We start from the raw sequence: 22,596 nt of genomic DNA on the forward strand, positions 1-22,596 counted from the left end.
TTTTCCCCTACTCACGCTATACCATCAACTCGTGCCCTGGGGTAGTTTAAATGTACAGATGAAAATAATAGGAAGCGTAGTCGAAGGAATTATGTTATGAAACTCGGCATCGTTGGGTTTCACAACAGGGTGGAAAGCCATTCACTTCACCCAATCGGGTTGCTCGCTGCTGCGTCACGTGATCTTTATTTATGTAATGCAATGGTGTTACACAGTCACCTAGCTTCGTGGCCGCGGAGAAGTAGGCTACAGGGGTTAATAGCGGACTCGGATTACTAAAGAGAAATAACATTAATGTGCGGATTTACCGACCTCGATCGTGCGGCGTGTTTGGATTTTTGGAGCGTCGAGGAAACCGGCGCATTGGACTGGGAGCCGAGAGTCTTTTTTGAAAAGGGAACATGGCATTTGTCCCAATACAAAGACTAAGTTAGGGCTGAAAACGAACAATGTCACTGAATGTTTTGAACACGAAAAGAAAATTTGCCAGGTGAGCGTATGAGGACTCAGTTTTGCAGCCGGACGGAAAGCGGTCTGGTTTAGGCTGATGTGTGACACTATTATTAGTGCATCGCCAGCTGCCAGCATGTAATTTAAAGGGTCCTTGCAGTAACAATACCGCCAAACCGTCTATCTGCAGTGCTTTGACGAACAAAGCGACAGTTCTTCCCGTGGGACACTGTACTAGTGACATAACCAGTAAAAAAAAAAAAAAAAAAATACAATGGAAATGCTGGAGTGCCCCCTTTGCCTCTGTCTGATGTGCGAGCCGGTGACCGTGTCGTGCGGCCACACGTTCTGCCGGAGGTGCGTCGGGGGCTACCTGCCTTCCAAATGTCCGCTGTGCAAAGAGAGGCTAAAACAAAAGGAGGTGAAAAACACGAGGAACAACGTCTTGCTCATCGGCGTCGTGGAAAAGTGCTGGCCCGAAGAGAAGGGGATGAAGTGCCAAATTCAGGAGAAACTCAAAGCCACCGAGTTCGCGGAAGCGTTACGCTTAGCGAACGAGGGGCTGAACTTAGGTAAGTGACACACGTGAGAGGTCTTGACAAGTGCAGGCACACATAAGTGTGCGTGTGTGTTTTCTTTCTTTCTTTTTAAGTGTTTGTTTGATTTATAAATACTATTATTATTTTCCGTGGAATCAAATTACTTTTTTCCTCCTTTTCTTCCACTTTTACGCACTGCACATACTCTTTGCTGGTGTCCAGTGATGGTGCAGCCCCCCTAAAAGCCAAGTACCCGGGTTATTAAGAAGGTTAATAGAGAATGCAAAATGATCAAACATATTAAACCATTTGATTGAAACAACAAAGTGATTTGTGATTTGTGCTGAATAAGCAAGATGCAGTGGAAGAAACATCTGTCTCATTCAGCTGTATTACGCAGTTAAGCATTATGACATAAGGTGAGATGTCGATTGGATAAACGTATCTGGCACAGACTCGGTCGGTGTGTGTGCTTCTTTTATGCACCTCTGCAGGAGGAGGGGAATTTAAAGATGTTTTGTAATATTTTAAAAACTAAACAACTGCAGCCTTGCAAGCTGTTATCTGTGCAACTGCTTACCTTCGGCGTCTTTTGCATGTGCGGTTGATTTTTTTTCTTTTTATTTTCTTTTTTGGTTCATGCAGCCACAAGGAAGTAAAAGGGTCTGCTCCTGCCTTAGATGTGTCGATCAAGTCAGCAGGCGCCCAGGGGATCATGAGAGTGTTTGTGCTATGGGGAATCAGTTGAATTAACCTTCATGTTCGCCTCCTCTGCCAATCCAGTTAAATACTTCTACCTACCTTGCTCCAGCATTGCGGGCTCTTGTGTAACGAGCTCCCTGCAGATTTGTGAACTAGTTTTTTCCCCTTCTTCTTCTTTGTCTTTTCTTTTGATGATTTCTCATGGCACCTGTTCACTTTCACTTGTTGTTTCAGAGGATCATTACCAAGAACTGACTTTGTGTTTGCAAATGCTTATGTGCATAACCTTGCAGGTTCTTTTGTAATGACTAGTCAAGCAGCTTTAGGTAACAATGTCACCAGGAACCTAGAATGCACACTAGTGTGTCAGCTGAAGCTAGAAAGTCTTGAATGGACTGGAATAGGAGATGACTGTGCACATATGTGAAGCAGAAGGTGCAGATGCTGTCGGCGCCAGGGGGGTGGAGGGGCTCGATCAAATATTAATTATCTTTATATAGCGTGCCCATGTGTGTGTTATGTCAGTGATTGAGGAGTGGCATTTAATTGCATTTTTTTGTTTTATATGGTCAGTAGTGGTGCCAAAAGCAATTATTTCCTTAAGACGGCGCATCATAAGTTCTTGGGTCGATTTCCTCCATGCTCCAGAAAGCAGAATTACTTGTTATGTGGGCCTGTTACTACCTGATGCGTGTTTCCTCATTTGAATGTTTGGATTGTTTTAATTTTGGCCACTTCTCCTCAAAAGCTCCACACACCATCATCCCTCACCTATCTCACCTTTTCTCACTTCCTCTAGTCCCAGACGACCAGAGTTTGAAGGTGTTCAGGGCCGAAGCGAACTTGGGCCTGAGGCGTTTCTCCGACGCTCTGACAGACCTCGACTACCTCTGCTGCCTTCGCCCCAGCTGGACGGAGGTGAGAATGGAGCGGAGCCAGCCAGACGCAGTGTGCCTTTGCTGTCTGTGTGGTTCTTTTGTCCGGACAACAAAAGCTGATCTGTTGTAGGGAACATTAACAGTGCCACATTTATAGCATTTCACTGCACTCTGGTGTGGGAAAGCCGAATCTGAACCTCCACACCCTCCCACTGTCGGCTTGGTTTTGTAACATGCATGCTACGGCACAACCGTAACTGCAGGAAGAAGGTGTTACCTCATTTCATAATTTGCCTTACCATGTCGACCTGATACATTTGAAGCAATTCCCCTGCTTTTATTGATGTTATGTCATTCACAATGTTATGCAAACAGCTACTTATGTCATAATGTCATTTAATCACTCCATGCCAGTGGGTGACTCACTGCTAATGCAGAAAAACATACTGTACAGAGTCCATTATTGCATTGTTTCTGTTTTTATATCTAAATTTAGACAAAGCGGAGGTTATTGTACTCGGCCCTAGAAATCCTAGGAACATGGTTTCTAACAAGATGCTTACTCTGGGTGGCATCACCTTTGGCCTTTAGTAGCACCATGAGGAACCTTGGAATTGTTTATGACCAGGATATGTCCTTCAGCACACATACTAAACAAGGACTGTCTTCATTCATTTGCACGATATCTCTAAAATTAGAAACATCCTATCTCACCTCTGCTGAAAAACTAGTTCATGCATTTATTACTTCTAGGCTGCACTATTCATTATTAGTATCAGGTTGTTCTAAAAATTCCCTGAAAAGTTTTCAGTTGATTCAAAATTCTGAGTACTGACGGGGACTAGAAAGAGAGCATATTTCTCCCATATTAGGTTCTTTTCATTGCATCAATGTTAATTCATAATTAAATATAATTAATTAAATCCTTCTCCTCACTTACAAAACGTTGAATAATTAGGTCCCATCTTATCTTAACGACCTCCTAGTACCATATCAACCCATTAGAGCTCTTTGCTCTCAGACTGCTGGCTTTCTTGTACTTCCTAGGATTACTGGGAGGCAGAGCCTTCAGCTTTTAGACCCATCTTCTGTAGAACCAGCTCCCAGTTTGGATTTGAGAGACATACATGGTCTCTGCTTTTCACATTAGGCATAGAACTTTCCTTTTTGATAAAGCATATAGTTAGGGCTGGATCAGCTGACCCTGAACGCTCCCTTAGTTAAACTGTAATAGGCCTAAGCTGGTGCTTGTCTTATTGCTGGCGTTTCTTTCTAATATTAGGGTCGTTACCTTACAATAGAAAGCACCTTGTCATTGTGATAGTTATATTTATATAGTTAAAACTGAATTGAACTGAATATCCAGAGATGTTATTTTACAGGAAATGTTCCGTAACACCATCATTTTACAGTTTGACTGACTCTGCCTCTAGTGCAGAAAAAAAAATCTGTAATTCTGCAACATACTTCATGTAGAGTTTTTGTTTAAATGCTCTGGAGGTCTTTGCTTAAACAGACACCAATGTGCTGATTGCATCATTCTGTTTGTGCAGGGCTCCTTTCATAAAGGGAATGTACTGTTGGAAATGGGTCAGCAGAAAGAAGCCCTCATCCACTTCCACCGTTGCCTAAAACTTCAAGCTGATTTTGTTCCCGCAAAGAGCCAGATTAAGAAGGTCTGTTAAACCTCCCAAGAACTCATCAGTGAGAAATGTAATGTAATTCAAGTTGAAGAGCACATGCGATTCCTTATGTATAACAGGATGTAGCACAGACATAGACACTGCTAAATGAAAGGCTGGAGTCATAGAAGGTTAAAGCAGCACCTGCAATAGCATTCTGCGCAGAGTTGCGCAAATCATTTAAAGAACAGGTGATCTTAAGAGATGTTTTAGGATCTGACCTGAATTTTTGATATGTGTGAATGTATGATTTTTTTTTTTAATTATAGGTCACACCATGGGTCATATGTTCAGAAGGCAAACATACCTCTAATAACAGATGCAATCAGTTATTAGAGAGCTAATTTTAAAGTTTGAACTTCCAAATCAGTTTAGATTTAGTTTGTTTCTCTCTCTGTGTGTGTGTGTGTGTGTGTGTGTTTAAATCAAACAACTGAATGAATGAATAGATAAATAAATAAATAAATACAATATGGTTGTATTTACCTACAAATACTTAAAGTTATGCACGATAGAATAAATTTGTAGTCATTTTTTTACAAGAAAAAAAGAAATAATTATATTGTAAATACATGTTAAGCTGGGCATCATTTCATAGAAACTTTGTGAAATGTAAGGAATATGGCACTTGTACGGGCTGTATTATGGTGCAGGTGAAGTACTTAAATTTACTTAAAGAGTTATTATTTCTTTGAAAAAAAGCCTTTTTACCCCTTTATTCTAGTGTACCTACCATAAAATATTAAAATTAATACTTAAAATTAATGTTCACACCCCCATTTTAGCTTTATTTGCATTTCTTCACTTAGGTTTTAGTGCAAGAAGACTGAACTAACTTCACTGTGATGACAGTGAGGTATCATGGCACATTTTCTTTTTATATTGATTTTATTCTTACAATGGCAGATCCTGGAGGCAGAGGGAGTGGAAGTGCCAGAGGAGATGCCCTGCATTTTGCAGGCAGTGTCCGAGTACCTAAAAGAGCCCTGTCCCATCACAACCCTCGGCAGCTCGCAGGGGCCGGTTCATGCTGAAGGCTTCAAACATCCTCATGGAGATAAGGGAGAAGGAAAAGGGAGGAGAGATACACATCAGGTAAACATTTCATATGTAGTTAGAAAATGAGTTTTAAAGATTAAGAAAAACAGGAAAAAAAAAAAACATGAGGCGTGTCAGAATTTGCAAATAGATGGCCGTAGTCCTGGAATTTCCTCTGTTTTAAGGTCCTCCCATGAGGTGAGTGTGGGGAAGCTTATGCACTTAAAAATAAATCTTAACAGATAAAACCTAATATCTGCTTTCTCCAAGGTGAAGCATGACACGGGTACTGAATGCTGCCTCAGCCTCTGCCAAGCGGTTTCCTTCCTCCCCGCTGCTGATGAGGATGAAGAGATGATGACGAGGAAAGAAGACTTGCACGGCAAGTGTAAGTCAATATATCGGTGCTCGCATTCATTATGATTTGACTCTCATCTTTAACATCAGCGTACCCAGTAGGAGTCATTTTTGTCTTTTGCAACTGCAAACAGCTTTCTCCACCCCCGCCACCCAGCAGATGGTTTGAAACTACACGATGATCGGGACTTGTTTTCCGAAAGGTCAAACTCACTGCAAACGTTTCAAGGGAATCTGTTTTTGTGTCTTTTCTCTTTCAGTCTTAGGTGAAAGTTATCACGAGAGAGAGAACGGCATGGTTATTCTCACCGTGTCAGACTTTGAGTGCCCTCTCTGCATTAGGTGAGTGTGTTGGACTGCTCGCTGCAATCAATAATGCACCGCTGTTTGTAACGGGGTCATATATCTGGCTGGTCTCGCTTTCCTTGCTTTGTCTGGTTAGTGTTTAGCACACATGCCAGCACTCACCAGATTTAACAGCTAAATCATACATAGCATAAACAGCCTAATGTGTTATGTCTGTCCTCTAAAGGTTATTTTTTGAGCCAGTCACAACTCCTTGTGGGCACACATTCTGCAAAAACTGCATCGAGAGGAGCCTAGACCACAACCTCCGCTGTCCACTCTGCAAACAGCCGCTGCAAGAGGTAACTAGACTGAGTGCATTTAAACCCAATGGGAAGAAGGCCAAACAGCTCCACTTTAAATAAAAAAGTACTTTTTTTATTATATAAGCTTTGTTAATGCTACCACATTGCGGTCTTCAGGCGCCAGATTTAGCTCAGGCACTCTGACATGAATCTTTTCAATGCTCTACTTTTGTGACAATGTGTGCAAAGATACTGGGCCTCATTTTCTAATAGAAATGTTACTAAGCACACTCAAAATCAATGTTGGATTTATGTTGGCCAATTTAATTCTTAATACTGTCTGTGTGTCAGTCAATCTGAATCATTTTAAACCAGTGGGCTCTGGCTTGCTACCTGCAATCTGCAACATACAACATGCTATCACACTCTTTTATCCCCATTTCACTGTTTATAAGGAAACACATTTAAATCTGTACCATTCAAACAAAGGAAAGAGAAGGTCTGGCTGAAGACACTGAAACAATAGTATCTGAAGAGGAAGGAAGAAAAGGCACACTTTCCAAAGTTTTTCCACAGGGGTGATCATGCTTTAAAAGTGGGCTGAAATAAATAGCAGCTTTGCTGAATATATTTTAACCTAATAAAGCTAACTGTGGCTGAAGAAAAAAAGGAACGTTTTAGCATAAAAAATACTAACAGACCATAAGAATAAGACACTTAGAGGATATGGCGCAGCTGGTCTGTTAGCCCAAGATGAAAAACTTCAGGGAATTTTTGAACAACACTCATATCAGTCGCTATATGCGGGACTACAGAGGAATAACACTGAAACTGAAGACATCCAGCACGGATTCAAGTTGATTTTAGTAAATGGGATGATGGGATGATACCTATAGGACATGTAAAATAGCCAAAATGAAGTAATCACACAGTTATATCAGCACAGTTATATTTTTCGACAGTAGCTGTATATACAGCTGAGACAAGACTTTAAAAATGTACTATATTTAAAAAAAAATCAATATTTTAAGGGTGGCTTCAGTAGAAATTACTTGTGCTGCTAATTTGCGTATTTGCATATTATATGCATACTTGCACCACTGCATTTCATGCTTCCATTGCTGGACTACTGCCACTGGAGTATCCGTAATCAAACACAGACAAATCAGTCACAGACAAATGTATATCTATGAGCACCCTGACACTCACATTAATGATGGAGCACAACAGTGCAAAGTATAATTTTGTTTAATGGTTGCAGGGTTTTTTTTTTGTTTATTTTTTGCAGTACTGTAGTATCTTTTCTTTCTTCTCATTTCCAGTACTTCAGAAACAGGAAGTACAACCCCACAGTTCTGCTCCAGGACATCATGACCCGACTTTTTGCCCCCCAGTTGGCTGAGAGGAAACAGGTCCACGATGCTGAGATGGCTGAACTGTCAAAGTAGGCGCTTCACCGACACAGTCTACACCTAATTATTGTCGCGACTTTAATAGATTGTTTTGTCACAAAATAGCCCGTTGTCCTTACAGTTGTGGTCTTTTCTCTTTCTTCTAGTCTCACTAAGGACATCCCTATATTTATCTGCACCGTGGCCTACCCTGGAGTGCCCTGTCCACTGCATGTGTTTGAGCCTCGCTATCGGCTGATGATGCGCCGCTGCATGGAAACCGGCACCAAGAAGTTTGGCATGTGCAGCTACGAGCATGGCAGAGGGTATGCAACAGAATCTTCTACCTATTTCCACACGTAGCATACTGTACATCAAATTATGATGATGATGTTGGGATGAGAACAGTGGCCTATATGATTGCATGTGTATAGAAATTTAAAATAACTTTCTCTAGGCTGTCTGTGTGTGTAGAGAGATTTTGGGTTTGACATTTTCCCGACTGTGAAGCTCACAACAGGCTAGGTGGAACCTGATGGGAATGTCAGCAGGGCACCGCAAGTAGACAGCGCAGGGGCAAAGTTTAAATCACTGATCTGTGACCCTGAGGGGATGGGAAAATAACAACATGGTCACAGGTTTGCCATGAGATCTGCTGTGCATTTTCATCTGCTTCTGAATAGCGTGCCTTTAAAGATCACACTACAACCTCCAGGGCTGAAAAATAAAGCCAGCACAGACTGGAAAAAAAAATCTGTAGTTCCTTGAGTGGCCACTGGACTCTTGGCCCCAAAAAGCAAGTCAGTATCCAGAGACCATAGACACTAATGTTGAGGCTCTAAAATGTGGTCCAGAAACTAATCTAATCTAACTAATCTCATCCATCTGATATGTGTATATATACAGTCTGTGCTGGGTATACCATGTTCTTGTAGGGAGACAGCAGTCATGGTGGGACTTTGATGACCTTAATCATTTTTAAGTTATCCTCATCTTTGTGTCACAGGTTGACATGGTTTCCAGTTACGTTCTTGTGTTCCTTCAAGCTAATAATGCCTTGAAAACGCACAGAACAAAACTAGTTTATATTCATTACTATCGCAAAATAAGCTTTACTCCAACCCCCTCATATTCTTCCTGCATAATTTTCTAATTATTGCATTAAGATGTATTTTAATATGTTGAACCTAAAGACTGCTTTTTATCTCTTGTGCGTCAGATTCGCAGACTATGGCTGTATGCTGGAGATTCTCGATCTGGAGCTCTTGCCTGATGGACGTTCTTATGTGGAAACAATTGGTGGGAGCAGATTCAAGGTACTGAAAAGAGGCCAAAGGGATGGTTACCACACCGCTGATATAGAGTACCTAGAGGACATCAAGGTGAGGGTTTCTGAGATTACAAACAGCAGCATTTCTCTCTCTGTCTCTCTCTTTGTGATTGTTAATATCGTTGCGTCCTCTTAGGTTGATGGCAGTGAGTTGGAGCTTCTGCAGCGTCTGCACGACAGCGTGTACCAGCAGGCCCAGGACTGGTACCAGCGACTCGGCAGCCGCATCCGCGAACAGATCAACAGACAGTATGGTGCTATGCCGGATAAGGAGGACAACATTCAGGTTTGTGCTTTAAGTGTGACGTTTGCTCTGATAACCTTTGTAAAACTCATTTCCCTCACTCTGCTCAGTAGCCACTGCTTTTACCCTTTTAAATGTCAAATAGTGACCAGTGTTATCATGAGTGCAAAAAAAATCTAAAAGATTAATTTTTTTTCTTAAGTATTCTGATCGATGTTTTCATGCGTCGTATTAGTATGTAATAGTAATGTTTAAGTTATAATAGCAATAGCAAAAACACTGAGGTTTTGCCTCAGCACGTCATTGACCAGTGAGATTTTGTAATTGCAGCTACGTCCAAATTTTATATTCAGATGTTGGTTTTGAGTAGTGTTTCTTTAAAGAATGGCTTTTCTTTTATCTTTCAGTCTCTTTAAATGATTTTGTGGTAGTGGAACAGAGAATTATCCAGAGTATTATTCAGTTACACTTAGGTTTGGGCGATTGGACGAATATATCGATCGTTTTTACAAGGGCGATTTATTCATTTATTTGCCAGTGGGTACGTTTGCTAATAATGATGCAGCTAATAGAAAAGTCAACAGAAAAAAAAAGTAATAGCGTTGTTTTAACAGCACCTTGTTTCATCTGCGAGCAAATGCACCCTCCTCAGAGTGCGCCCAAATGCTTGTTGATGGAGCTGCAGAAGCTGGTGATAGCCTAGCCTAGCATACTCAGCCGGATGGCGGACACGTACAAGTCGTGTTTGAGTACTTTGCTCGTACTATACGTCTGCACAAGTCACACACCGCTTTGGTTACATCCTTAGGTTTACCCTTTTTCGTCCCAAATGGGCTGTCAGCGTTAACGCGCCGTCATCACGACTAACATGATTAACAATTAACCCATCTGGAGCACAGACTGACTCAAAATCCCTGAAATGTCTGGATTTCGGGCAGTTTGTCCAAAGTTTGTTCATTCTGCGCTCCAAATGAGTTAATTGTGATGACCGCATTAACGCCGACAGCCCTAATTTTTTGGGGAAATTAGTTCGTTCATGTTTGGACTTCTGAGTTGTAGACGCGCAAATCCGTCTGTGCCTGATTACATTGCTGCGCCTGTCAAAAAGTCTGCACAGGCGCGAATGTATCGCCCATCCTCAATTATTGGATTGACGATTGTCGGTTGGTTGAGAGAATTTAAGTTTTCATTACCATCACAGGGTTATTGGACTGGTTTGGCACTTAATGTATTTTCATGATTACAAAGGCTAAACTTTCTCTTTTAGGCTTCGCCTAATGGTCCAGGATGGTGCTGGTGGCTGCTGTCTGTCCTCCAGCTGGACCCCGCCTATCAGACCACTGTCCTGTCCCTGAACTCTCTCAAAGATCGCCTGGGACACCTCCGCCTTGTCCTTGAGTACTTCTCTCAGAGCTAAACCCTCCAGCACAGTGGTACTGAGACCACGGCTAACTGACACCAATATTATGCACAGCACATTTAAAAAAGAAGTGAAATCAAACAAATGCGCACACAACACATTTTGAGTTTCAGGGTTGGGTTTGTAACTATCCTGTATCGTTTCTATGGACTGTGCTCGAGTCACAACTGAAAGCCAGATCACCTGGCTGCTAGCTAAAAGCTTGTGATTTTTATCACACAATTAGGGTTGCCAACTGTCCCTTAAAAAACGGAATCGTCCCGTATTTAGAAACAAAAGCACACGTCCCGTATTGAGCTAATAAGGGACGCACTTTGTCCCGTAATACAGTGAGAATCAAAAGTAGTCTATAAATGTTTATGGAATTAACGCTTTGTTTGAAAACATAATTCCCAGCCCCTCTCCTGCTTTGTGACCAATGAGCTGACAGCACACTTATGACAATTCAGATTACCGCTCATCTCATTGGTCGAGGAAAGGTCGCTTGCGGAGAAAATACCGGAAGACAACAGATGACCACAACAAGAAGCATGGCCAACAGGGAAACAAACGCCGACACTGCGGTGCAAGTCTCGGACGACAGTACACCTAAAGCTGGGCAAACACTGTGCGATTTTTTTCAGTCACGTTATTCAGCTCCTGCTCAAACTGCACGATTGACTCGCAGTTGGTAGGTCACGATGCACTATACCGCCCGATGCTCTGATGCGACCTGAGTGCTCACACTGTGCCTCCATAAAATGAAGGTTATAACAGAAAATCTGTCGCTCGCTCTCTCTGTCTCTCACTCACACAGACACACAAACCACCACCATCAACTTTGCTAAATTGCTAATGAAAAACATTGATCAGGCAGCTGTGATTGAGCAGCATGTAAATCCAACTATTTTCACGGTTGTTGTGGTCGTGATAATTTTGTGATGCCACATTGAAAAGGCTCGGATGAGCTTTCCAAAGTTCTACAGTTGTGCCTCCATCGCTTGTGTCCAGATCACACGCTGCACAGCCGTGCTGCTCCGTCTTTTTCACCGACGTTTACGTGTTTGCGCGTGAGCAGTGTGAACGGCTGTGGTGACACGCTCACGAGCGATTGATGATCGGGAGCTGGTCGTGAGGTGTTAATCGCTTCTCGTTACCCCACGTATACTACACGATGCACGATGAAGGCCAAAATTGGGCCGATCGCCAAATCGGTCGCATGACTCAAAAATCATCTCAAAATGGGCCAAAAATCGCACAGTGTGAGCCCAGCATTAGAGCAGCAATGTTTGTTCGCTCAGAGAAAGAAAAAAAAGGCTGCAAAAGTACAGGGAGGACTGGGAAAAGGAAAACACCTGGCTGGAAAAGTGCACGATAACACATATAAAGCGCACTGCACTGTGTGCCGGCGCACTTTTTCCATAGGCATGCTTCTAATGGTGGGCACATGAAGAACATGAGGGGCGTGAAAGCTCGGGGAACCCTTAACCAATTTGTTGTCCACCAGGCCAGGGCAGAAGCAGATATGGTATGTAGACACTGGTTTGTTTTTTAAACCCTCTGGTTAAGGTTAATATGGGCATGTGCAGTGAATATCAGCGCTATGTGGCCAGAAGTGTGATAATATAATTTATTTTGTGTAATAAACAACTGCAAGGATAGATGATTACAACAAATAGATGACTAATACATAAAAGTAATACATAGATGAATAATGATGATGAGTTATGATGCGTAATCATGGGAACAAGAGGGTTTACAAACAGGAGCAGCTGATTAGCATTAGAAAAGCTGAAATAATACCTCAGCTGAAGCCAATTGTACTAAATGCACTAAATGTGCACTGTTACAAGAATGTTTTTCGTTCTATTGCTTTCTATTAATTTATATAATTTTAAGTTAAGCAGGACAGAGTTCTTTTAAAGACAGATTTACTTATATTCTCAAAAGTTAAGCATGACAGGCTTCTGTTTAAGAAAGAGACCTGTTTTACTGTGTTAATGTTGTCATTTTGAGCTAAAAATAAATGGCTAAATGATCATTTGTTTCCCATATGGTCATATCACAAAGAATATGCATCTGCTTAAATCAAATTCAAGTCAAATGGTTAAAAAATAATTTCACACACACAAAAAAGAGCTAAAAAATTCACCACACTGGGAAGGGTGAAGACAACTAGGTTGCCCGGCCCTGGCCACGAGGTGTCCCTTATTTATTTTTCAGGGAGTTGGCAACCCTACACACAATCCAGTTGGTCAGAGTCAGGTTTTTGCTCTTTTGAGTGCTTTATATATTTCTTACACCAGAATATTCTTCTGCGCACACACACTGTACATGCTGTACCAGTGAGAACTACAGGGTTGACCAAAGATTGATCATGAATTGTGGGGAAATCGATAACATTGCAGAAAACTAACACTGGGTGTCACTGTTTTACTCCAGTTGTTACATTTAGAAAATCATGCAATAGCATCAGCCCAACTGTTAAACGTGCATATATGATCTACTTCAGCTGCACTTGTTGCATTCAGAAGGAAGAGAGCTGAAATAAGCATAAACAGCAATCGGCACTTAATTTGTAGAGATATTTTTGCAAGACTATGAACCTCCAGAGGGTGAAAGTTCATGTGCCAAAATATTTTTTTGGGGAAAATTCACAGTGATTGTCTTGTGCTGCACAACACTATTTGTAATGCCTGCATGTTAACTGCATCTACGCTATTGACTATGACTAAGTTTGTACTATTAAAGAATATTCTAAGATCCCTATTTAGCACTGGCAAATAATCCAGTAATTTATACTATCACATGGCAGCAACTTGAGTATCACTTTTTAAAGAGTAAAAGCTGCTGTTTTTTTTCTTTTTCAGTGAAATGATGGCATTGAGATAGCAGCAGGTTTGCATTATGCTACAAACCTGCGATTATGCATGCTGATGGTCAAGTAGCAGCACAGCACTGCATGTACGTGTGTCAGGTGTAAAATAACAAGTCACTCTTGACACAAGCCATTTTTTTCCACTTCTTTCTTTTTTCTTTTCTTTTCTTTTTTTTTTCCAAAAGTAGATATGGTGTGTTGTCTGCACTGATAACAGTTACTGTAAAGTTTGAGTCTGTGTAGGTGGTGACACCTAACTCTGGCCCATCTACCACCAAAGTCGTGGTGCCTTTGAGTGCCTGGGCTGACCCACCAGGAGACCTGCAAGTCTTAGTTTTTACATGGCGTTGATGATGAACTGGGTGATCTTTTGTGGATATAGTGCTACATTCCGTGGAATGTTGAAGCTGTAAAGTAACATAGAACTAATTTACTAAACACTATAGGCTTAACTGGGTGATTTTAAAAAAGAAAAATTGATACATGTGCCATTGATATTTCTATATTAATTGCTTTATATAAATAGCTGGCCAACTTGTCACTGTGTTTATGTCTGTCTATATCATGGATGCTGAAGCTAGCCTTGATTCCTTTTATGCCTTTTGTATGGTGGGCAGCAAACTTTTTTTTTTTTTTTTTTTTTTAAACATTTCTTGGCCAACATATCACTTTAAATAATAAGAATTAGACCAGCAACACACTTAACAGATACAGTTTGTATGACAGCGAGTCAACACCCCGCTACAGAGACCGCTTAGATATAGCTTACGCTCAAAAGAAAAATTTCACATGCACGGTTGAGAGATTTGAGGTAATCTGAAGATGAGGGTAGAATCAGAGATGACAATGAATGTGCTACAAAAATAAAACACGAAAGTCAGTTTCCTGCTTCCAGACAATAAAGCTAACTCAAATCAGAAAAGGGATTTAATTCCATGTCCACAGAGGCGATTTTTTTCACCTCTCTGACTCAATTTCTAAGACAAATACTTTTGCACAGTAAAATCATTTTGGTGGGGCTTTGTTTTCTGATGCTCACCTACAGTCCCTCACACCTCTTGCATGTTTCCGTTTGTCAGTGTTATTGTTTGAAGAGATTTCCATGAATAGAATAATGATCTGTGTCGATCATAGTCAGCTATGTCACGTTAGTTTACCCTGCGCTGCTGTGAGATTACAATTCACAATGCTTTTGTTTTTTTTTACAGAACAACTCATCCCAGTCTAACTCTTTGTCATCTTAGTGTTTAGCTGGTGTCCATTCATTGTGTAGGTTCAAACGTCTGCTAATGCATGCCCCCCCCCCTTTACACCCTGGCAGCTGTTCATTGACATCGGTGCTACCGGACTGTCAAAAAAATGCCCACGAGCACAGTTAAACCAGTTTTCACTGAATCCACACCGTCTCCGATGCTGAACACGAGGCATAATCAGCGACCTGTTCTTGGCAGCGATTGCCCATGAGAATGAGCCGCACAGTTGTCTGCTCAGGAAAAAATAAAAAGGCTGTGAAAAGCACCATGGCGACTTGTTCCTGCTATGTGCTGCAGATCTTACAGGAAACGTTGGCCGCTGTGGTTGGACGGTCAGTGGTCTGTGGGCTGCGTGTGAACTGAAGACATGCCTGTTTTAGTACCACTCTGTCAGCAATGGGTGCATGCAAATCTGCCGAAAGCGAGAACAATGTGCGCCAGATGACGGATTTGCTTTTAAATCCCCCCACCCTTCAAGCCAAGAGCAGCGAATGATCTTGATCTGAATATTTCTTACCTGCTTGCCCACCCCACCCCACCCCCTCCCTCCCAGATTGAACTTTTTAAATGTTGTTATAAATAAAAAAAATTCTCACATTCTGCGTAATCTTCCTTTAATTTTGTGTCTGAGTGATTTGAATGTCACGCTGCCAGTTTTTCTGGCTACATTTCACGCCAAATGGGAGAGCCAGGGTCTATTACAATTCACAGCATGACAGAAACCGACACATAGGAAGAATTGATGGGAGCAAAACATGCCTCACATACTGATAATAACACACTTTGGCAGGGAAACTGTTATAATTACTGAGAGAACTGTGAAGTGCTGCAGCTGCGGCAGTGAGAAAGGAGTCCATGATTTCCTCTTGTGGATAGAAATTTAAATTAGAAGAGGTTGAATGGGTATTCCCTGTGAATATCCAATTGGAAGCTATTTCTAGATTAACTACACCAGCTCTAAAGAAATTGCAGGGGTTATGATGACTCACAACCTTCAGGCATTTCTTTTATTAATGGTGCATAATTCAAAGTTGGTTATTTTTAATCCAACCCAGACCTTATGTGTTAAATTGGAGGAAGTGACTGCAGCAGCACAATCAAAAATATGTTAATACATGTTTTTGTTGTTGTTGTTTTACATAAACTCTAAACCTGCAATAGCCTACATATACGTAATGAATCAAGGTTCCACCAGGGGGCAGTCTATACCCGCTAAAGACTAAGGCATGGCACTTCATAAACGAGGAAGGCTTCACAAGACTGTTATTATATTTTATTTTTCTCATTATAATCTCAGTCCCAAACTGATCACGTCCACGAAAATAGAGTCAGCGTGAGATTCTCCAATACAGAGGCGTTAATACAAGAAGATGAATGTAGATGTCTTTGAACAATAATAAGGGGGAAAAAAGCATCTGTGCAGCAGAAGTGAGGTATATTTCCTGCCGACGTCCTCTGCATAGGAAACAGACAGATAAAAAGAGGTTTCACTGGCTTCAGTGAGGTTCTGTAATGCAGCTCAGCGTCGACATCAAAGCCCATTACATTTGAAGAATGCCACAGCTTTTCTCTACTAAATTGATCCATCGGCTTGCGCTGACTCCCCGCTTGTGTATGACTGAGGATGACAGGCGTTTTGTAGGAGTTATCGCAAAGGGGAGAACTCGCTGTGACTCTGTGCGTGCTAGTATTTCTGCTGTTAAGAGAACCAACATTTCTTGACGGGGAAAAGAGAATCCCCTGGATATTTTGGTTAAATTATAATATATAAAAGTTGGAATTTTCTGTTAGGTAAGGGTCTCGGTGCAAGGCGACAGATAGAGGTAAAGTTAAGGCCCCGAGAAACAATATTGATACAAACAAGTTTGTATGCGCACGACTACTTAATAATTATCCCCCATGATTGTGGAACAACCCGCAGGGGCTTCTACTAAAATAGACATAGCCAGACAATATGGAACAAGAGCAGAAAAAGAGCATCAGAGAACGCATGCATGCTTTTGTTGTCCTGGGAACAAAACCCAGCCTGGAAAACCAACATGTCAAGAGCAGGATTATCAATTAGGAAGTAAAGAAACTTTCTCTTTGAAGAGAAAAGCATTTTTGTGTACCTTACACAGCATGAAAGACAAGGAGCTAATTCCTTCAGATATAAGTGCAGTGAATTGAAGCAGCTTGAAGGGGAGTGGGAGATAGAGGAAAAAGAGCTCAAATTTGTGTGTGTTTGTGTTTTCTTGCTGTAAGGTTAGTTTTTTAGTGTGTGTGTGTGTGTGTGTGTACTCATGCTCTCTTGTCGGGCTGAAGCTGATAAACCTAGCTTGTTTCTGTCTTTGTATAATCCTCTTGAGTGTCTACACGATGACAAACCCATGAGTACGCTGTTGTGTGTCAGTGGCTGCGAGAGCCAAGGTAAACATATTGGCTACCACCCTCCCCCAAGGCACATATTAAATACTTTGGTGGAGAGAAACACAAGATTTAGAAAATAAAAGAACAAGCGAGAGACAGCCTGGAAAGGAGCATCACGTCATAAGGTTAACCAGCCACACTCTGCTTTCTACGACACCTTATGAGTCAAGGCCTAAACTTGTGATTTGTGATAAGAACGAGAGAATTTGACTTTGGATGTTGTATGTGTGGATGCTAACATGTCAAAAAAATAAAGATGGATTAGGTACCCCTCGGTGCCACTACATCTCTAAGGAAACACTGGCTCAGATTGAGTTGGTTTTATTGTTACGTGTTCTTTACATACTGCACAGGGAAAAAAAATACAATCCAAATGAAGCAGATTGGGATCACCTGCTGGCAGATGAAGGACAGGAGAAACAGGAAATGGTTGGGGCACCACAGGAGATGTGATGTCATGGAACTGGCTCACTGATTTGTAGAGCTAATGCCCACAGAGTCACACACCTGGCTGTGGGGCTGCTTTTGTATGGTCTGCATGCACGGCGCGTTGCTGGTGTACGAGAACAAAGAAAAGGGAGAGCTGAATATAATAACAAGAGGTTGTTCTAGGAATTAGTAGGAATATGAATGTGTCCGTGGTTGAGTTTCCACCGGCATTATGTGAATAGATGTTCAGAATTGTATTTGAGGGTCAAAGGCCAGCTGCTTGCTCCAAGATAAGGTTAATGACTGTTTTTGTGGAAGCTACTGGGAAGCTGGGCTACACTGTGTTTTTACTATACGAGCATGAGCATGTCAGAGGAAGTTCAGCCCAGCTTGACTACTCTGCTGTGTGGATGTTTAAAATTCCTGGACTCTTTAAAGAATGCATTTGATGAACTGGCCACTAACATTTAAATATTAATTTTGACACCCAAGTATATATCAATAAACCTCTTTTTTGATGACCATTAGAATAATTTAAAGAGGCACAGACCACCCTCGCTAACTGATGCACATCCAGTCATTTTATTTAATAAGCAGGCCTGAAATATGACAAAAACCGCAGAGAAAAGAGCTGCAGTGGTGACTCTTGGTCAGCTTTCAAGGGGTAAAGAGTTGAACAAACTTTCGATGTATAGCCAGACACTGTTCAAACCCTCATTACTTTATATTATAGATTAGATTAAAGAATAATATAGGAACAGATTCGAGATTCATGTGTCACAAGAGAAAAAGGCATTTCTCTGTGCAATGAAATTCTTTCTTTGCTGTCCACCCACAGATGGCGATTAATATATACAATAGAATGACGATTGGATTTAAAAATGATTCATAAGAAACATAATATTCCTATTTGATTGAAGGTTGTTGCTATAAACTCCATGCTTAAATTTTCTTCCATTATCTGGTTAACCTAAAATACACAAAACAGCCATGTGCATTATATCAAAATTGTTTATTGTGAGGACTTTGAAGGAATGTAATAGATGGACATCCAAGTGTCACTAAATAAGTGTGTGCTGAACATGCAAAGTTTCAGCCACTTCAATGATCTCAGTCTGGCATGCACTCAAGGCTGTGTTCAGTTCAAACAGATTGAAGTTGGATATATCCCTACCTTGATTATAGTACAGTAAAGACATTTGTGTTTGGTCGATTATTTCTTTGTTGCAACAATGCTTCTTGGCAATAAATCTTACACAGTTGGAAATCCCTTTTATGTCCCCTTAAATGGTGTCAGATCTATAAGGAAAATACATTTGTGGGTTGAACAGCAGAGTTTAGTGTGTGAGTTGTACCCATGAAAAACTTGCCAGATCTTCTCTGCCAGTGCCAAACAGCTTAGTCTGTTCTTGTTCTGTTCTGTAGTCAAGGTTTGCGGCATGATATGGCCGACGGCTCTCTACACAGACAATCCAGATTGACTGCACACAGCGAATCTCTGGTTTCATATGACTGCCAAGAGGCCTGCCATGACTTCCTTTATCATCAGAACTGATTGTGCTTCATGCACACTGGAATCTGAATGTGTGGGGTAACTTTATGTTCATAAAGTAGTCCTGATTTTGCCTACAGCAATATGAGTGTAGGGTCAAAGTGTGGAGAAGACGCGGAGAACACTATGCTGATTGCTGTACTGATAGGGTAATAGCCTTTGTTGGAGGCAGTATGATGGTGTGGGATGGCATAGCTCTCACTGGAAAAACAAGACTTGTCATCACTGGAGGCAATCTCAGTGCTGGCAGATATTGAGCTGAGATTCTGCAACCAATCCCATATCTCCACAGTGAGGGGAAAAAACTCAGACACTACTTCCAGAATTTGGGACTTGAGAGGATAGAATGGCCTACCTGTAGTCCTGAACTAAACCCCACTGAACACTTGTGAGATCAGCTTGGTCGTGCTGTTCATTCCAGAGTGACGAACATAACCACACTGGCTGTCTTGCGACAAACGCTGGTTCAAGAATGGGATGCCATCGCCCGGCAGTGTGTGACCAAGGTGGTGACCAGCATGAGGAGGAGATGCCTGGCTGTTGTGAATGTGTATGATTCTTCCACATGTTACTGAGACCCCAGTTTGTTACATTAATAAACTGTTAAATTACCAGTATATCTGTATATTGTTTCTTCAGACTTCAATGATTCAATCCAATACATGACAACAAACAAGAGTCAATAGCAAAACAAGCTGTTTGGCATTGGGAGTAGGGTTGCCAACCGTCCCTTAAAAAACGGAATCGTCCCGTATTTAGAAACAAAAGTACACGTCCCGTATTGAGCTAATAAGGGACGCACTTTGTCCCGTAATACAGTGAGAATCAAAAGTAGTCTATAAATGTTAATGGAATTAACGCTTTGTTTGAAAACATAATTCCCAGCCCCTCTCCTGCTTTGTGACCAATGAGCTGACAGCACACTTATGACAATTCGAGTATGACAATTCAGATTACCGCTCATCTCATTGGTCGAGGAAAGGTCGCTTGCGGAGAAAATACCGGAAGACAACAGATGACCACAACAAGAAGCATGGCCAACAGGGGAACAAACGCCGACACTGCGGTGCAAGTCTCGGACGACAGTACACCTAAAGCTGGGCAAACACTGTGCGATTTTTTCAGTCGCGTTATTCAGCTCCTGCTCAAACTGCACGATTGACTCGCAGGGGTTAGAAGTTGGTAGGTCACGATGCAGGTCTCACACTATACCGCCCGATGCTCTGATGCGACCTGAGTGCTCACACTGTGCGTCCATAAAATTAAGGTTATAACAGAAAATCTGTCGCTCGCTCTCTCTGTCTCTCACTCACACAGACACACCACTACCATCAACTTTGCTAAATTGCTAATGAAAAACATGATCAGGCAGCTGTGATTTAGCAGCAGTGTAAATCCAACTATTTTCACGGTTGTTGTGGTCGTGATAATTTTGTGAGGCCACATCGAAAAGGCTCGGATGAGCTTTCCAAAGTTCTACAAGTTGTGCCTCCATCGCTTGTGTCCAGATCACACGCTGCACAGCCGTGCTGCTCCGTCTTTTTCACGGCGTTTACGTGTTTGCGCGCGAGCAGTGTGAGCGGCTCACGAGCGATTGATGATCGGGAGCTGGTCGTGAGGTGTTAATCACTTCTCGTTACCCCACGTATACTACACGATGAAGGCCAAAATCGGTCCGATCACTCAAAAATCGGCTCAAAATGGGCCTAAAACCGCACAGTGTGAGCCCAGCATTAGAGCAGCAATGTTTGTTCCCCTCAGAGAAAGGGAAGAATGGGAAAAGGAAAACACCTGGCTGGAAAAAGTTAATATGGGCATGTGCAGTGAATATCAGCGCTATGTGGCCAGAAGTGTGATAATATAATTTATTTTGTGTAATAAACGACTGCAAGGATAGATGATTACAACAAATAGATGACTAATACATAAAAGTAATACATAGATGAATAATGATGATGAGTTATGATGCGTAATCATGGGAACAAGCGGGTTTACAAACAGGAGCAGCTGATTAGCATTAGAAAAGCTGAAATAATACCTCAGCTGAAGCCAATTGTACTAAATGCACTAAATGTGCACTGTTACAAGAATATTTTTCTTTCTATTGTTTTCTATTATTTTAAGTTAAGCAGGACAGTTCTTTTAAAGAAAGATTTACTTATATTCTCAAAAGTTAAGCATGACAGGCTTCTGTTTAAGAAAGAGACCTGTTTTACTGTGTTAATGTTGTCATTTTGAGCTAAAAATAAATGGCTAAATGATCATTTGTTTCACATGTGTTCATATCACAAAGAATACACATCTACTTAAATCAAATTCAAGTCAAAGGGTAAAAAAAAATAATTTCACACACAAAAAAAGAGCTAGAAAATTCACCACACTGGGAAGGGTGAAGACAACTGGGTCGCCCGGCCCTGGCCACGAGGTGTCCCTTATTTATTTTTCAGGGAGTTGGCAACCCTAATTGGGAGAGAAGATTTGGAAGTTTTTCATGGGTACAACTCGCATACTAAACTCTGCTGCCCAACTGATAAATGTATTTCCCTTTAAATGTGACATCATTTAAAGAAAGAATCAACCAAACACAAATTTCTTTAATTTCTGTTCCAAATTTATTTGTGAAATTTATTTCATTCTGTTTATATTTTATTCTATTTAACATTTGTGTGAGGTTTTTAATCATAATTCTGATATGTGCTCAGGTGACAGCTAAATATTAGTACTGGGTTTTAAGCTATTGGAAACTTAAGCTAAATTATCCAGTTTTCCAGCTTAGTTAAAGCAGTCCAGTCTGCTACACCGCTGCCTTTTATTCATATATCGGCTCTCATATTACATTACATTATAATTAACATTCAGCTTTCAGCTGTCCTTCTTTGCTGCTAACCTAGTGCTAACAACTGAGCTAAAAGCTTTACGTAGCATCTCACATTCTGGTAAATGAGGGAGTTATTATTCATCTTTGATGGATTCAGCTTTATGTGGAGCGTTCACCGTTTGAATCCATATCCTCCATCTCATCTGTTTGGATTTTGACTTCAGAGAAGTGAAATATGACACCTACTATGAGGATATCTGCTGACAGACTTGCATGTTCCAGACAGCAATATTTTCTCCTGTCCTGAAAGCTCGACAGTGTTCTGGTTGTTCTGGTTGCTAATGTAGGATTAGGAGAAGCTTAGGTTCATTGCTCTCCAGTCTCTGTTCCCGGAACCACGACCCATTGCCTGTTTATCTGTTCTTAGATGCAAGCACCGGATTCCAATCACGGCTTTCTCGTTATATTTAGTATCACTGAGTATTGAGTTCTGTGTAATAAAGTTTTCATGTCCAAGCCACGTTAACTCTGCATTTTGGGTCTACCCTCTCCCTCCGGCGTCTCCGCCATAACAGCCCATGCATTAACAGCACTTAAACCGTATTTAAAAAACAATCCTCTGAGAAACAAGTTCCAAAGGCACTATGAAGCAGAACA

General features: G+C 41.3%; 1 protein-coding gene across 2 annotated transcripts; it reads left to right on the top strand.

The window, feature by feature from the left end:
* The first annotated feature begins 208 nt into the window (after positions 1 to 208).
* Positions 209 to 20,791, top strand: lonrf4 (LON peptidase N-terminal domain and ring finger 4). 2 transcript variants are annotated; one of them, XR_014913561.1, is made up of 13 exons: positions 209 to 1,022; positions 2,491 to 2,609; positions 4,123 to 4,245; positions 5,158 to 5,346; positions 5,560 to 5,677; positions 5,907 to 5,988; positions 6,179 to 6,293; positions 7,559 to 7,680; positions 7,795 to 7,953; positions 8,847 to 9,009; positions 9,094 to 9,243; positions 10,469 to 11,228; positions 20,247 to 20,791. XR_014913561.1 is itself a non-coding variant. In XM_085420929.1 (12 exons), the coding sequence occupies exons 1-12, from the start codon at positions 725 to 727 to the stop codon at positions 10,616 to 10,618; spliced, it is 1,788 nt and encodes a 595-aa protein (XP_085277055.1). In that variant the 5' UTR covers positions 209 to 724; the 3' UTR covers positions 10,619 to 15,303. The 2 variants fall into 2 exon arrangements, 1 of the variants encoding a protein (XP_085277055.1); XM_085420929.1 differs by lacking the exon at positions 20,247 to 20,791 and having other exon boundaries at positions 10,469 to 15,303.
* The last annotated feature ends 1,805 nt before the right edge of the window (positions 20,792 to 22,596 follow it).

Source organism: Rhamphochromis longiceps, linkage group LG2 (genome assembly GCF_057381845.1).
Source record: "Rhamphochromis longiceps isolate RC_006_pf linkage group LG2, R_longiceps_female_GT1.1, whole genome shotgun sequence".
NCBI classification, from domain to species: domain Eukaryota; kingdom Metazoa; phylum Chordata; class Actinopteri; order Cichliformes; family Cichlidae; genus Rhamphochromis; species Rhamphochromis longiceps.

What these genes read in the sequence shown, in the direction of transcription:
- lonrf4 (XM_085420929.1), top strand. Translation starts at nt 725, where the DNA reads ATGGAAATGCTGGAGTGCCCCCTTTGCCTCTGTCTGATGTGCGAGCCG. An exon ending in TTCGCCCCAGCTGGACGGAG is followed by an intron (nt 2,610 to 4,122) that starts GTGAGAATGGAG and finishes CTGTTTGTGCAG; the next exon opens with GGCTCCTTTCATAAAGGGAA. An exon ending in ATAAGGAGGACAACATTCAG is followed by an intron (nt 9,244 to 10,468) that starts GTTTGTGCTTTA and finishes TTTCTCTTTTAG; the next exon opens with GCTTCGCCTAATGGTCCAGG.